Genomic DNA, 16,257 nt, shown 5'->3' on the forward strand with positions numbered 1-16,257 from the left:
TGGGAGTGCCATACCTCCCCTGCTCTTCATATCTTGCATTGCCTTTAGGTTTATCCTCGGTTTTTTCCCTTGCCAAATAAATTTGGTAATTATCTTGTTAAGTTCCACAAAGTAATTTTTATGTTTTTTTATTTGTATTGTTTGGAATAAGTAAATAAATTTGGGCAGAATGTTCATTTTTATAGTGGCAATCCTCCCTAATAAGGAGATTTGCAATTTAACCCATATCTCTAAATCTTTTTTGACTTGCTGTAATAATTTATTATAATTATTTTCCATTAGAGTTTTGCATTGAGCTGTCAACCAAATTCCTAAGTATTTAACTTTTTTTACTATTTGTAATCCCATTATCCTTTCCAATTTTAGTCTTTGTTTTTCTGTTAAATTTGTAGTTATTAATTTCATTTTTTCCCTATTAATTTTAAGTCCTGCAACTTCCCCAAATTGATCTAACTCTTTCAATAGTTCTTGACCTGTTTCAATTGGTTCCTCTATGAAAAATACCGTATCATCCGCAAATGACTGGAGTTTATATTCTTCTTTTTTAATTTTTAGTCCTTTTATTCCTGGGTTCTGTCTAATTTGTGTAAACATTGTTCCAAAGATAATATGAACAGCAGGGGAGATAATGGACATCCCAGCCTGACTCCTTTCTTTATTTTTATTGAGCGTGTGTACTCTCCATTAATTATAATATTCGCCTTTTGTGAATCATAAATTGTAGTCACGATGTTTTCAAATTTAGTGCCTAAATTCATATTCATACTGTAAATTTGTGGGATTAGGAATTGCCAATTTAGATTGTCAAAGGTCTTCTGTGCATCCAAGAATACAAGGGCTATTTGTTTTTCTGGATGGGCTTCGTAATATTCCAAAACATTTAATACTATTCTTAAATTGTTCCTAATTTGTCTATTGGGAAGAAATCTGTTTTGAACTTTATGGATATATTCATTCAATATTTTTTTCAATCTATTTGCTATAATTGTGGTAAATATTTTATAATCAGTATTTAACAGGGAAATTGGTCTATAATTTTGTACAAGTCGTAAATCTGAATCTTCTTTCGGAATCAACGATATCAGTGTCGCCTTCCATGAATCCGGCATTCTTGCTGCTAGTAGGACCTCATTATATACTTCCACCATGAGAGATCCTACTTGACTTTAATATTGTTTTAAATTAGTAATGCAAATTAGTAATGTGGCATTTACAATGTAGATGTGAGTTAATGAAATATGTTTTTTAACTTCTCTTGGAGCAATTTGTAAATATCTACAAATGGAGAAAGCATTTCATTATCAAATTCTTGTGACTTTACAGTTTAAGCTGTATTATTGCTGATTCCACATGCTATTATTTATTTCCATGTATCCATGCCAATTCCTACTTGCGCTTTCACTTAAATAAAACAAACCAATGAAACTGTTTATAAATAATTACTGAATTGAGATGGATTCTATCTTTTTAGCAATATCAACTGTTCCAGAGTGGTATGCAGACAATGTATTAAACAGAAAACTGCCATCAATCTGAGGGAGTAATGTATAACTGTCTTCGTCACATACTTGCTTAACTCAGTTCCTTTCAATATCTGGAAAAAGATGAAAATTGAAGAGCGAATTTTTTTTTAGACTGACCTGATTTTTTTCTTAATTTCTATTTTAGAAAATCAATGCTACCTGCTGTTTACACCAGCTTTGTATTTAAGCAATAGCCAGATATGTATATAAAGGCGGCAGAGTGGAATTTCACACAAGGTGAAGTTCTCCATCTCTCCCATTTGTCCAACAAGGACATTCAATAGGACTATTGCAGAAGGAAAGAAGCTCTCTGCCCATTCTCTGCCGGTCCCAATAGCCAACACAAAAACAAAACAAAACAAAAAAAACCCCAACCCAATCATGGGGAATTCTAGGAGTTGAGGTCCATGCATTTCAAAGTTGCTGAGGTTGAGAAACGCTGAGCTACAGTATTTTATGTAATTATTTGGCAGTAATAACTTCTGTGAAGGATAAACATATCAACTATGCTTAGCAAATGAATTGCATAGCTAACACATTATGCATAAAATTGTATAAAGATTTGCCTACATTACATATGTAGCTAAAATATGTAGAAAAATGCATTATTTTTATGGGAACACATAGATTAAGTAACTCAATATTTGATTTAAACATCAGTGACTACATTAAAATATAACAATTATAACAAAGAAAATGTAACAATGGGGGGGGTTTCTACTGTGTGTTTTTTTCTATATAAACCCAACACACGGTCAACATATGCATTAAATTATATTAATCCTACTTTCAAAATGTCCAACAACTATTTCAACACTCATTAATCATAAGAAAAATCAGTAGAATTTTTAGTAGAAATACAAACTTTATTATCTTTATTAATAACACTATAAAGATACCGTGAGGAATAATACAATATTTTAAGTCATATCAAAAGCATTTTTATGAAAATAAAATGTAAAGCAGTTGAGTGGAGAAGGAGTCAAGGAAAAGAAATATAAACTTGCTATTCTGCTTCCTTTTACCGGTGTTGTTGGCTTTCAGAAAGATCCAAAATAGAGTGGGTTACCATTATTTTAAATGGTGGGAAAAAAGGCCAAGAGTTGCAGTTGAATTAATTTTGGCTGCTGCATGTACATTCCATAACACTACGAAAATATATAAATAGGCCTAGATATATAGTGCACAGCAATACACAGCTGCATAAAAAACACAATTTAAAAAACAGCTATCCTTTCCTCTTATCCATTCTTCAAAAACCATTTTCAGCCTTAACTTTTTGTCTGTCTTTAATATTAAATGCATACAAAACACTGACAATCAATCAGACAAATCGATTCCAATAAGTTTCAAGACGTTTTAAGCTGGCATGACCAGTTTTCCTATCAAAGCACAAGAAAGAAATTATGATTTTCAAAGAAAAACCTGCTTTCATAAATGGTGACCTGTATACTCTTTGTAAACAAACTCCACAGATTTATCCATAATTAATTTCACTTTAGGGAACTTGAAGATAATAGCAGTATGATTTTAGGATATTACAGAAGTGAACCCTTATTCTGATTACTATATATTGTAATAAGCAGAGCTGCCTTTGATTCTTTAATTGCTGCAGAATAAGTAAGCAAGGCTCTGATTCTTCAGTTATTGCAGAATTTTGGAAGAAACCCAACCTTCTTGTACCATCTCTCCTCAGCCTTAACTTTACTGGATGCCCACTTATTTCTAAGCCCAAATTAATGTTTATAATTCTAACAAAATTATGTTTATAATTCTAACAAAAAGAAGTATCCCTGCCAGTACAAATGATTTGAACCCTAACTCTTAACTATTCTGAAATTTATATGTCCTACATATCTGGAATATTAATGTCTTTAAATATGTAAGAATCAGTCCACACTTACATTGAGACTATTTTTGTTGGCACTGGAAAATAAGTGACTGGTAAAGTTCCTCAATCCCTCTTTTCCTTGAAGCTTTCAATGCCACCACCACCCTCCACCACCACCTGTTATCTGAGGGCTCAAAAAAGGAATCAAGAAAAAAAGATACTACCCGGGACCCTCCTACCACTGGGAAGCTCCATTGGAAGGTTCTATGGACTCACCAGTCCTTTGCAAATAAAAGAATTGCTTTGTAAATTATTATTTGAGAAAGGGAATAAATATAAAATATAAACCAGTTTAAAAATAAAGGCCAGAAGTTACAAGGTAGAATAGAATAGAATAACAGAGTTGGAAGGGACCTTGGAGGTCTTCAAGTCCAACCCCCTGCTTAGAAAAGAAACCCTATACCATTTCTGACAAATGGTTGCCCAAACTCTTCCAATGTTGGAGCATTTACAACTTCTGGTAACTTGTTCCACTGATTAATTGTTCTGTCAGGACATTTCTTCTTGGTTCTAGGTTGTTTCTCTCTTAGATTAGTTTCTGTCTATTAGTTTCCCTCAGGTACTTTGGAAAATAGCTTAACTCCATCTTCTTTGTGGCAACTCCTGAGATATTGGAACACTGCTATCATGTCACCCCTAGTCCTTCTTTTCATTAAACTAGACATACCCAATTCTAGCAACCATTCTTTTTATGTTTTAGCCTCCAGTCCTATAATCATTGTTGCTCTTCTCTGCACTCTTTCTAGAGTGTCAACATCTTTTTTACATGACCAAAACTGGAAGCAGTATTCCAAGTGTGGCCTTACCAAGGCATTTATAAAGTGGTATTAACACTTTATATGATCTTGATAATCAGTTGCTGCAGAAAACTCTCCGGCTTGCCAGATAAAAGGCCGTATGTGTATATACATGTGTGTATTATATTATCGGTCTCATCTGCAAATAGTAAAATCACCCTTAATCCTGAAGTAATTAATAAAAGGTTTTAGATTACTAAGACAACTTTAGAAATCCACCATACAAGAAAATATATAAACATATAAAGTGACAACTGCTGACTGAAGTAACATTATGGAGATTACTCTGAACAGACAAAATTATTTAAATTGCTTACATTAAAAAAAAAGCAGCCAAACAAGGCTACACAACACTACAATAACATGATTCCATTCCCAAATAAACACAAAAAAGAAACAAGTAAGAAAATTCATCCCTTTCACTTAAGATATCATGTAGTTTTTCCAAGATTTTAGCGTTAAAATACTCTTTAATTAATGCAAATCTTTAGAGAATTTGCAGAATAATCTGGAATAAAAAATTCTACCACACAAAAGCCATTGATTAAGTAGTGAATAGAGCACCCAAGCCCCATGCAGCCATTATTTGGATGGATTCATGTTTTAAAAATAAAATATCATCCATTAGAGGGAAATGCAAGTATCCAAAAGGATTTACTGGCTATTGGAAATTTATAAGGATTTGGCAAAAAAAAAAAAAAGGAAGGCAGAAGATGATCTTTAAGTGGGAACTACTCCATAGAAAGAATATTTATTTAAAGTATTATTTTGTTCAGATTTTGCAGAGTTAGCTCTTCAGTTAAGAAATTGACTGCCTTCTGATTTTAGGTGCTAAGCAAATTATGAGTGATTGTTTATGCTTGATATTTATTGCTATTGATATTTTATGTCCATATTCCAAAACAACTTGACTGGCTCTAGGTATTGTTTATTATTATTATTATTATTATTATTATTATTATTATTATTATTATTATTATTATTATTATTATTATTATTATTATTAAAATATTCTCAGCAGATACTCTGTTTCAGCAACAAAATGACTTGAAACAACCTCACTCTCTATGACAGTATTTGAATACATCACTCAGTGTTTAATTTTTAGTCAACTCTATGCAGTTAAGGTTCCACATCCATCATTATTATCTTGCAAACTTACTATATAATAAACAAAGTGTTTTTTTAGATATGAGTGCCTTAAAAGAAGGATGCAGACCACTGGATCTTTAAGGGACGTGTCTGCCGCATTACTTCAAAAAAACTGTTAACCCAGAACAGGGGTAGGGAAACTTGGCTCTTCTATCACTTATGGACTTCAACTCCCAGAATTCCTGAGTAAGCCATAAAAGGCTCCCCATCCCTGCCCTACTGGTTTTTCAGTTGTGGGTGAAATCAATTTTTGACTTGAATGGGACTGTTTAATATACAAATGTAGGACATATTCTTTATATGTCCCATTCTTTATATTCTTTATATGTCCTACATTTGTATATTAAACAGTCCCATTCAGGTCAAAAATTGATTTCCCCCACAACTGAAAAACCAGTAGGCCAGAGATGGGGAACCTTTTATGTCTCACTCAGGAATTATGGGAGTTGAAGTCCATAAGTGATAGAAGAGCTAAGTTTCCCTACCCCTGGCCCAGAACAAAAGTTCAATTACTTTGAATTAACATATCTTTAAGCTTAATCTGGCTTCTCCATTGATTTTGCTTGTCAGAAGGTCGCAAAAGGGGATCACATGATCTTGGGACACAGCAACAGACATAAAAATGAACCAGTTACCAAACATCTGAATCTTAATTACATGATCATGGGGATTCTAGAAAGGTCGTAACTGTGAAAAACAGTCATAAGTTACATTTTCAATGCTGTTGTAACTTTGAATAGTCACAAAAATGAACTGCTGTAAATCAAGGACTACCTGTAATTACTATTAGTGTCAAGCCATACATATATACACATATATACATTCACACACACACACACACATAATTTGTGTTCTATTGACACATTAAAATTACAATATGATAACAAATGATTTAAGATTTTTTGGAGAACCAAATTCAAGGCTTTTGAGAGCTTCAGATTGTATACTGTGGGAGAGAGGGGAGAAAAATGATTTGCATGGAACTTTAACTCCATTTTCAATATTGTGATAACGTATTAACAGAATAACAGATTGGAAGAGACCTTGGAGGTCTTCTTGGAGTCTATACCATCTCAGACAAATGGTTGTCTAATCTCTTCAGGATCAATTACCATGTGCATAGGATGGAGGAAGGGAAAGTATGAAGTTTCCCAAATACTTTGATTTTTTTTTTATATGAAAGTGACATTGTATTATTGGCAATTTAACATTTATCTGTATAGCCTAGAACAGTGATGGCTAACCTTTTTGGGTTAATTGTGCATGTGCTTGTGCGCTCGCATGCCATCACCCCAATAAGTGTGACCCCCCATGCCCCCTGCGCATGTGCACCCCTCCCCACATGCAGTAGACCTTTTCTGGGCAAGGGCTCGTGTGCTGGCAGTAATGGCTCTACGTGCCACTTCTGGCACGCGTGCCATAGGTTTGCCACCATGCAGGAGTGGGATTCAAATTTTTAACAACCAGTTATGTGGGCGTGGCTTAGGTGGTAGGCGTGGCTTGGTGGTCATGTTATTGACTGAGTGTGGCCAACTCAATATCACTCACATCGAGGCACGCATCTCCTCACCTGGCCTCTCATGACTGTGGGGATGCTGCAACAGTCATAAGTGTGAAAAACAGTTCATAAGTCACTTTTTTCAGTGCCATTGTAACTTTGAATAGTCACTCCACACAAGCAAACTACCAGCAAAGGAGGAAAAAAAAACTCCAGAGAAGTTCCTGAGACAGGAAGTCTAGTCCTGCCAAGAATGTAAAAAGGGTTAACAAAGAGGCAGTTTCTGTAAGCAACTCCAGAATGTTTCCTTCCTGCCTTCCTTACAGGATTAGACCAGTAATTTCTTTTAACAACCCATTCTCCGAACTGCTTAGAATGTTAACAACTGGTTCTAGTGAATAGGTATGAACTGGTAGAATCCCACCCCTACCACCATGGGCCTAGAACAAAAAGTAACTTTGGGAATAGTTTTAAAAATCTTCTACCTATAGAAAACAAACATATAAAATTAATTTTCAAATAAAGCAGATGATAGTGAACACTCAGATTTTAGGCCTACCAACCATTCACTTTTTGGAAATAACATTAATAGGCAACCTGGAAATAATAAAATAACAAAAATTAAAATTGAGTCCCCCCCCCACCTCCATCTTCATAATCTCTCCTAGTTTTCCCTATTGTAGCCTCTTTATTCTTTGCCACTTTTTTTGGTACTTTCACAGAGCCAATATTGTGTTCTCATTTTGTTCCAGACGTATTCCATAATCATGAAAATGGCAACTGGACTGTAGAATTATGGCAGGGATTAGTCTGGGACTTTCCAGTAAATCCTAGGCTGTTTCCCAGTTCAAACATCTCTCTTTCTTCCTCTCTTTTGAATAAATTGTCATTTCTGGACAGTTATTTCTTTAGTTTACAATCTCCAACTGCAATGTTTAAGGTTTAGTATCTTCAGCATTATAATAAATTTCAGTTTAAAATGATGATCTATGTGATTTATAGTGGTTCACAAATCTGTTAGTAATAAGATCATATAAGTCACAAAAATCTAACTTTAAAGATACCCCATGAATAACTAAGAACTAAAAAAAATGTTATTTGGCTACCAAAGTTCAAAATTAGTAATAGTGTTCATGAATGTTCTATCTAAAATGAAGTCTAAGAATTAAAAGTTGGTATGCAAATATACTTTCAATGTCTAGGCTTTGAAGGGAGAAGGAAAAGTCTATGTTTTATATAATACTCAAACATACATAAAACCTGAAAACATTTCAACAAAACGTTCAAACAAATTTTACTAAATTGAACTAATCTGTTACATTGCTAACATATAAATTAACAGCTTAATCTGGAAGCACAATGTTTTTAATCCACAAAGTATTTAGACTTATGGCATCTGTAAGCAAATGTGAAGAAATGTAGCTTTGTAAAATATAGCACTTACATTGGAAGGTAAATATGTGGAGGTTATTTAGAAACAACTTATTTTCATTTAAAAGACATAGAATGGAAACTTTTGATAGCTGCCTTATATTATGCTTTGAAACCCTGAAGAATAATAAAGTGCAAAATGCAATACCTTTTTCAAAATGCAGTACCTTTTTCATTCCTCAAAAACATTATTTTTGTCCCAGAGGTGGTATTTAGCAGGTTCTCACCAGTTCTGGAGAACCGGTAGCGGAAATTTTGAGTAGTTTGGAGAACTGGCAAATACCACCTTTGACTGGAGATTTTACAGTACCTTTCCCCTGCCATATCCACCAAGTCATGCCCACAGAACTGGTAGGAAAAAAAATATGAATTCCACCACTATTTTGTCCTAAATTTTAACTCTTATTAACAGATTTGTAAAGTCATTTGTATAGCATAACGTCTAATACCTGGAGCAAAATAGGGTTTTTTTGTTTATAAGAAATGCATAGTTACTTTTTAAAGGCATTTTTAAAAAATTACCTGGGTCCCAACTGTCTCCTGGAAACATCGTCCAAGTTGCGTTTTAGCAGAAACAGGAAAAGTATGAGTGATAGGCTGCTGATGAATGTAGGTTGAATGAATTTTCTGGGTCTTCTGAAATGGTAGGCTTTGATAAGGACTCTGGGACTGTCCGGATGTGGGGGGCTTTGGTTTTGGCTTTTGACCTGCTGATGTGCTGTCAATCCTTGAAACTTGATGAAACTGCACAGAAGCTTCAGGTGGATGTTTAACATGGATATTTACAAAGTTAGGAGGAATTTTCACTGCAAAAGTAAGAAATCGAGCATTAAAAATCTCCAAACAAGAGAAGACATCGCTCAATTTGGAAATTATGTATTGATTTTCATAGCAGCATTTGAAACATCTTAAATTTTGCCAAAGACTGCTGGATTATAAAAAATACCGGGCAATAAGTTAGAAGCACACACACATATGCAATCTTTCTCTTCCCTAAGAAGGAAAGTTCCTCATGATTTTGAATCCAGGATTATGATTAAGTTCACCCAAACATACAAGAATGATTAGCCAATTTTAAAACCAGTCTTATTCTTATATAAATATTGGTTTGGGTACACTTAGACATAAGCCCTAGCTTAGATGACATATGAACTCTGTACACTGTGAGAGAAGAAAAGATGTACAAAATTATTGGAAGTTGTAGCTTATTAAGTCCCTTTTTTGGCATAAGATGACCTGTGGATATGGTTATTAAATTCTGGATCAAAATACCATTTAATATAGATGACATTGAATTACACTGGAAAAAATATTTTAAAAAGTTAACAACTGGTTCGCCAATTATTTTTGAAATGCTCAATATTTTCTTGTGTATAAAACACTCTAACGTACAGCAAAGGTTTGAACTAGTAATTCAACTCTAAGGATAGAATTAAATGTTTGCAATGTCTATCTGAGAAAAATTGTTCTATCTCCCTCCAAAAAACCCCTTTCCCAGACATTTTAAGAAATTTAAGAACAGTTTGACATTTTATAGGAGAACGATTGAAAAACTCCTTCTTGAAGAAGGTGGGCACCTTAGAAATATGAAATAGAAAGAGAAATCTGTCAAGAAAAAAGCCAGTGTCCATATCTTGAAATCTAATGTGAAAAGTAAATCTGTGACTTTGAAATATATTGATGAAGTTGCAGGCTTTGATTAATTGAAATGTCCAAGTGAAAAGGCTGAACACATGATTTCCTTCAAATTAAAATAAACAGAGGAGATACAGACTGAATGCATGAAAACCACAAGTTCAGAAATTAATGGCACGTACTTCTCAATTGTTGTCTGACAACTTAGATATGAAAAAGGTAAGGAATACCCAACAAGGAAAGATAAGTCATTTTCGTTTGAAAATTGTACCTTTTTAACTTCACAAAGAAGATAAAAATCCTTTTCAGTTAATTTTTCACTAACAATTTTTTTATAATTAATGATTGTAAATGCAAGAATGCAATGAATGCTAGAAAGCACATTGTGTCATTCCAGTAGGCATTGAATGTCAGTTCACAGCTCTGTGAGGAGACATTACCAAAGTCTCTGACAGCTTGGCAGGTAAAATTATAAAGTCTCACTGTAGCCAACATAGAGCACTAGCCAGAGAGAAGAGATCGGAGGAAAAAAGTTTACCTTTGGCTCCTTGCTGCCCTGGCACAGTCAGTGGTAAAGTATGTGTGGAATGGATGACATGAGATCCCGCAGTTTTGCTTACTTGTTGAGAATTATGATAAAGTTGCGAAGTACTTCCACTCTGCACAGGGATCTGGCAGAGTTTACCAGTGTAATTAGGAGGACATTGGCACTTGTCTCTTGAGCTGCACTGCCCACCATTCATGCAAGGAAGGTGGCAAATAACTGAAGGGGGGAAAAAAATTCCAGAGAGACTAGTATTAATTTTTTTTCCAGAAGCACTGTTAATATCATTACCATTATTTTTTCTAATGGCAAAGAGACTTCTTATGATCGTTAATGTTGCCACAGGGTTTTTATTCAGATGCAAATCAATGGAACATTTCCAGTTATAACCAAGCTTAGGTTCAACCTAACGATAAATATGCAATATCCCATTTGAATACAGTGGCATGAAGCAGTGCAAGACTAAGGTTTGCTAAGGTATAACTGCGATCTAGGCAAGAAAACTGAAATGAGATCATTATAATTAGACACGTACAATTTTATTTTGGAACAGGGAATCTCACACTTCTCAAAAAGCCCTGCTGGTGCAGTGGTTAGAATGCAGGAATGCAGGCAAACTCTGCCCACTGCCTGGAGGTCGATCCGGGTGGGGCTCAAACTTGACTCAGACTTCCATCCTTCTGTAAAATGAGGACCTAGATTGCTGGCGGCAATATGCTGGCATTGTAAACTGCTCAGAAAGTGCTATAAATCACTACTGAGTGGGATATAAATCTAAGTGCCATTGCTATTGTTATTATAATTAACCAAAATAAAACTTCCCCAAATTGTCAATCATGTAGTGGGAATCATGTTAGGATTCTCCAATTCACACACACACACACAAATAGATATGAGCACCTTATACCTTGCCAGTTCAATATGGCAAACAGATATAAATACAATATAATACTGAACATTACAAACAATCAAATACCTAAAATACTGTTATTAAAAAGATGATTTCTCCCCAGATAACATAGCAAGGTGATTTGGATATGATTTGGATTCAGTCAATTTCACAAGAGACAGAATCCAACTCCGAGAATCTGAGTAACTAGAATAGTCTTTACAGCCACCCTGCAAAGGTTGCCTTGAATACTCCTCACCCAGGAGAGATCAAATTACCTGAAACAGAGTCATCAACTGGCTAGATTCAACTGCAAATTTACTAAGAGATAGGCTGTAACATTTGGGGTAAACTCTTGCTTTAAATCTCTGTCCAAGTACAAAGCAAACAAGATAGCCAAAATGGTTACTCTTCTATGCGGCTGATTATGAAGTCAGTGATGTGTTCAGTGGGGGACAGAACAGGACGGTGATCCTATTGGAGAACCAATTTGCCCCCTGCAATAATTATCCAATGTTGGTGCCATATTAAACCGCACACTTGGTACTTTTTGCATTATCATCAAAGTTATTGAAATGAGCTCTTGAATTTGTAGCCCATAAAAGTGGGAACAAAACTGATTATATCAGTACAAATAACCCTTGAAGTACTTTGGTTTCAATAAAAGCAACAACAACCCTACTTTTGTTTCTCATAGTTTTTAGCCAGTATTTTATACGATGATGGTTAACCTACATACTTGGAAGATAGAAAATAGAAAAATAAGCAGCGAAGATTTTGGTTTGCCAAAGACCATCTGTTCTTTGCATGCAAAGTATTTCACAATTGTTGATAGAATGGACCAGGTGGCTACGTTCTGCAAGATAGTCTCGGAAATCGCCCCAGGGTAGGAAGAAAAAGTATCCATGCCCTTGATGGAAGGATTTTTCATCTCAGCCCAGAGGAACTGCTTTGCCATCTTATAACATATGATGACTATGGAGATGAGCCAAGGAGGACGCCATAGGGAAATTCAAAAATCCTGCTAAGGATTAACTGGACAAATGAGCAGACAGTGATACTTCATGAACAATGTCATCCTATACAAATTAAAGAGGAAGATCCATGGAAGTCCAGGCTCAGACTAAGGGTATCAACTTGCAGATCAGAGGAAAACTGGAATGACAACATCTGTTGTAACCTCTTAAGTCCAAAATGCCAGATCAATGTGCAACATAACCTGATGCTAATACAAAGAAGGAAAATGAACAATCTAACATAGCAACAAAGATCAGTTGCCGATTTTATGGTATCAGAAGCAAGAAGTTTAAGTAAATAAACAAATAAAATAAAAGATTCAAAACTCAAAACAACAGGTGTAAGAGAACCATTAACAGTCCTCAATACAGACTAAAAATCTTAATTAGTATATTAGTATATACTGCATTGGTATATTAATATATTATCAGAATATTAAGTATTTAAAAATGTAGCTAATGGGGAGGAAAAGAGGAGGGTTATTCCATACATGAAGGGTGAAAAGTATAATTGCTTTGATGGCTGATAATAATGGAAAGACTAAACCAGCAAAACTGTTATTGGGCTGAAGAAGCTGTTTTCCTGAGAAATAAAAGCATGTCCATCTTCCCAGTTCATATTATAGTACAACCTTTCCATTTCTTTGCACTGAGAACTTTTTAACATTATCTAGATGACTAGTTACAATATATATTTAAGTTTGTATCAAAGACTTTATTGGAACAACTACAAGTTGAAGCTGATACAATTACCACAGGATTGTATGGAAATAGTTGTTGGAATCTGATAATTTGTGTTTCCTCTTGCATTTACAGAAGCAGAATGTAGACTATAGGAAAACTTCATTTTATATCACCATGAATGTGGAGTCAAGTACAGTTAGTCTATTTACAAAAAATAATATGCTTGGACAAAAATATTAAAAGTATTATGCCTGCATCCTCATTTAAAGACTCCATAATCCCTTGTGGGGGTGGAGTCTGGACAACTGAATGGAGAATGAATAAAACATTATGCCTACATGCCGGGGAGAATGCACTACTATGCTTTTACATGCACAAAAAGTCATGGTATCCTTGTAGGAAGAATCTTTTATGTAATCCTGGAGATATATTGATCAATACTGATAATACTGACTTAGATGAAATACAGTAAATGTATTTGAATAAGGCGGTTTCTCTGGAGTAAAGGGGGTTGCAATTGGAACTCTTGATGGAACTTAATTTGACGCCAATACTTTATTTCAAAATCAGCAGTATTATAGGAAACATTTACACCAAGATCAAATCAATCTCCCAGATTGGGTTCAGCCACAAACCCACTCCAACAAGATAACTATGGTTCTTGGACCAATTCCACAAAGATCTTACTGTAGTTTAATTCAAAGCCACTCTATAAGAGATCAGTTATCTCTTCTGTTAAGAGCAATCAATTAAGTACTATCAACCATAAATTAAAAACTCTCCGGAATTGGAAGTGAAACAAGAGCATAGAGAGAGGAGAAGAAGAGGGCATCAGACAAAAGTGGTGAGTCTCTCTTCATGACTCTGCTCCTTGTTCCATCAACCCTACCACAAATTATCTTATGAGCTCTAGTTGTGCAATAGTTAGAATGCAGCATTGCAGGCTAACTCTGCCCACAGCCTCTAGCTCAATCCTGATAGGGCTCAAGGTTGACTCAGCCTTCCATTCTTGGTAAAATGGTAAATGAGGACCATGATTGTTGGGGGCAATAGGCTGACATTGTAAACTGTTCAGAGAGTGCTGTAAAGCACTCTGAAGTGGTATTTAAGTCTTAGTGCTATTGCTATATCTGAGATAATACAATCCTAAACAGAAAAGAGGCTGCATTAAAAAAAAACCTGTTGAAAAATGCCAAGCAGGAATCTACTTAGCTTTCGCCTGTCTTGAAGGTGTACTGAGATTGCAACCTTTAATCACATTGTACCTGATATAACTGGAGGTATGAAAGGCATAAGCACAATAGAGCTCATAAAAATACTAAAAGAAGTAAAACATCCTTTAAGCTAGCTGGAGAAATAACCCAGTAAAGAATGTTCCTTGAACTTTTACTAGAATAGATTTTTTTAAAGTATGAAAGACCTGGTCTCATCCTTTGAAGCCCAAAGTGATTGTTTACCTGGAAACTTTACAACAAAAGAGCTAAGATCAGTGCAGTAACCAATGCATAAGTATAAGTAATTAATCTAGTGTATATTATCACTTCATTCAAATGAGACCAAGACAGATATTAAATATCCTGTGAAACTGAAAGTTGTTGTTATTACATATATAAAGTTACAGTATGTCATCCTTAGTGCTCTCTGAACTTTTTTTGCCTGCAGACGTTTCATTATTATATGTTTAGATAACATCACCAGTACACTATGAATTGAACCTCGTAGGAGCAAACAACCAAGCCCAGAGAGCGCACCAAGGACTCCCCAGTTTAACCCTGTGCTACATATATTCTCTTCTATTGAAATATTAAATAAAATATTAAATTGAAAAGAGGAAAAACTCCACAAAGAAAAGGTCATCAGCTCTCTAGCAATAGCTCTATATTCAGAGAATATGGCTGGCAATGACCTCCATCACTTATCCTGAAAAGGCAAGTTATTTGATATCTTATGGATAAAATCCTACACAGAAACTTGAATCTATCTGGCAATAAAATACAAACTCTAATTTAATAATAAACAAGATAAGTCTCCATCCTTTAAGGGCATTTAGCATCTGTTTCCTGAAATGAACGCTTCAATCAACCTAATCTACTTAATTTGTCATCTCCAGGCCCTGAACAGAATCTGTAGTATTATTACAGAGAAGAGCACAATATTATGACCGCACTAATGTCACAGATTAAACTCAGAAAAGAATGCATGTATTTTCTGCTGAAACAAGAATTCCAATTGAAATGCAGTTCAGTACACTTTTAAAAAAAATATTACAGTGAAACTCCCATGCTACTTGCAAGACAGACTAGCTGCCATTATGAGACAAATCAAATGTGAATTTTTCTTCCTATCTTGGATTCTATGTGTCTAGAATTAATCTCACTTCTTTCCCAGCATCTTCACAACTTTTCATAATCTCATCTGGCATGAAAGTTCCTAACACATTCTAAACATCATGGGATACATTTCTTAACCATGGCAGCTTTAAGATAGCTGGGCTTCAACTGAGTCATCATACTATACAGGGCTTTAATCTGGGCCTGGAAGTATACTGACAGGTAGTCCAGCAACCTCTGAATTAGGATAATCTTACAATTAAGACATTCAGTAGCAAAATGTTTTCCATCAATCATCACTTACCTACACAATAAAATGTTCTTTTTACTGTTTTTCTATGGAACAATTATGATCATATTTTAAAAGATGGTGAAGGAATGGGAGAAGACACAGATCAGTGTCCAAAGGCTGATTCTAAACTTCCAAAGCAAGTTACGTATAAATTTATGGCAGTAAATATTAATTTCTTAATGAGCCGGAGTATTACCCTAATAGAAAGTCTACTGTTAATTCAGTTTGTAGCCATTGAGCATTATTAGAATTCCTATTGTGTCAATTTGTTGTTTTAACTTAAAAGAGACAACATGTTTCAAATGTAGTTTCCCTAACCCTCCATTGTGCTAAACACTGTTTGCCTTACATTCTTATGTATTCTCAATTTTAATTAATTAAAATACTTAGCCTACACAGTTGTCAATCAATCAGATTAAAGCTGGAAGGGACCTTGGAAGTCTTCTAGTCCAGCTCCTTGCTCAAGCAGGAGACCCTATACCATTTCAGACAAAGGGCTGTCCAGTCTCTTCTTAAAAACCTCCAGTGATGGAGCACCCACAATGACTGAAGGTAAGTTATTCCACTGGTTAATT

The 16,257-nt window shown here is 34.8% G+C and overlaps 1 protein-coding gene across 2 annotated transcripts in view; it reads right to left on the reverse strand.

Annotated features, from left to right (window-relative positions):
• LTBP1 (latent transforming growth factor beta binding protein 1) overlaps positions 1 to 16,257 on the reverse strand; it is a 214,393-nt gene that overhangs the window by 96,461 nt on the left and 101,675 nt on the right. For both annotated transcript variants that reach the window (XM_026680806.2, XM_026680798.2), the window contains exons 6-7: positions 10,466 to 10,690; positions 8,815 to 9,098 (exon numbers count right to left, since the gene is read on the reverse strand). In XM_026680806.2, coding sequence (XP_026536591.2) covers positions 8,815 to 9,098; positions 10,466 to 10,690 — 509 coding nt within the window. The remainder of the gene's footprint in view (positions 1 to 8,814; positions 9,099 to 10,465; positions 10,691 to 16,257) is intronic.

The sequence above is a fragment of the Notechis scutatus genome, chromosome 1, assembly GCF_049901735.1.
Source record: "Notechis scutatus isolate UNSWTSFEM ecotype Mainland chromosome 1, rNotScu1.2, whole genome shotgun sequence".
Classification (NCBI taxonomy): domain Eukaryota; kingdom Metazoa; phylum Chordata; class Lepidosauria; order Squamata; family Elapidae; genus Notechis; species Notechis scutatus.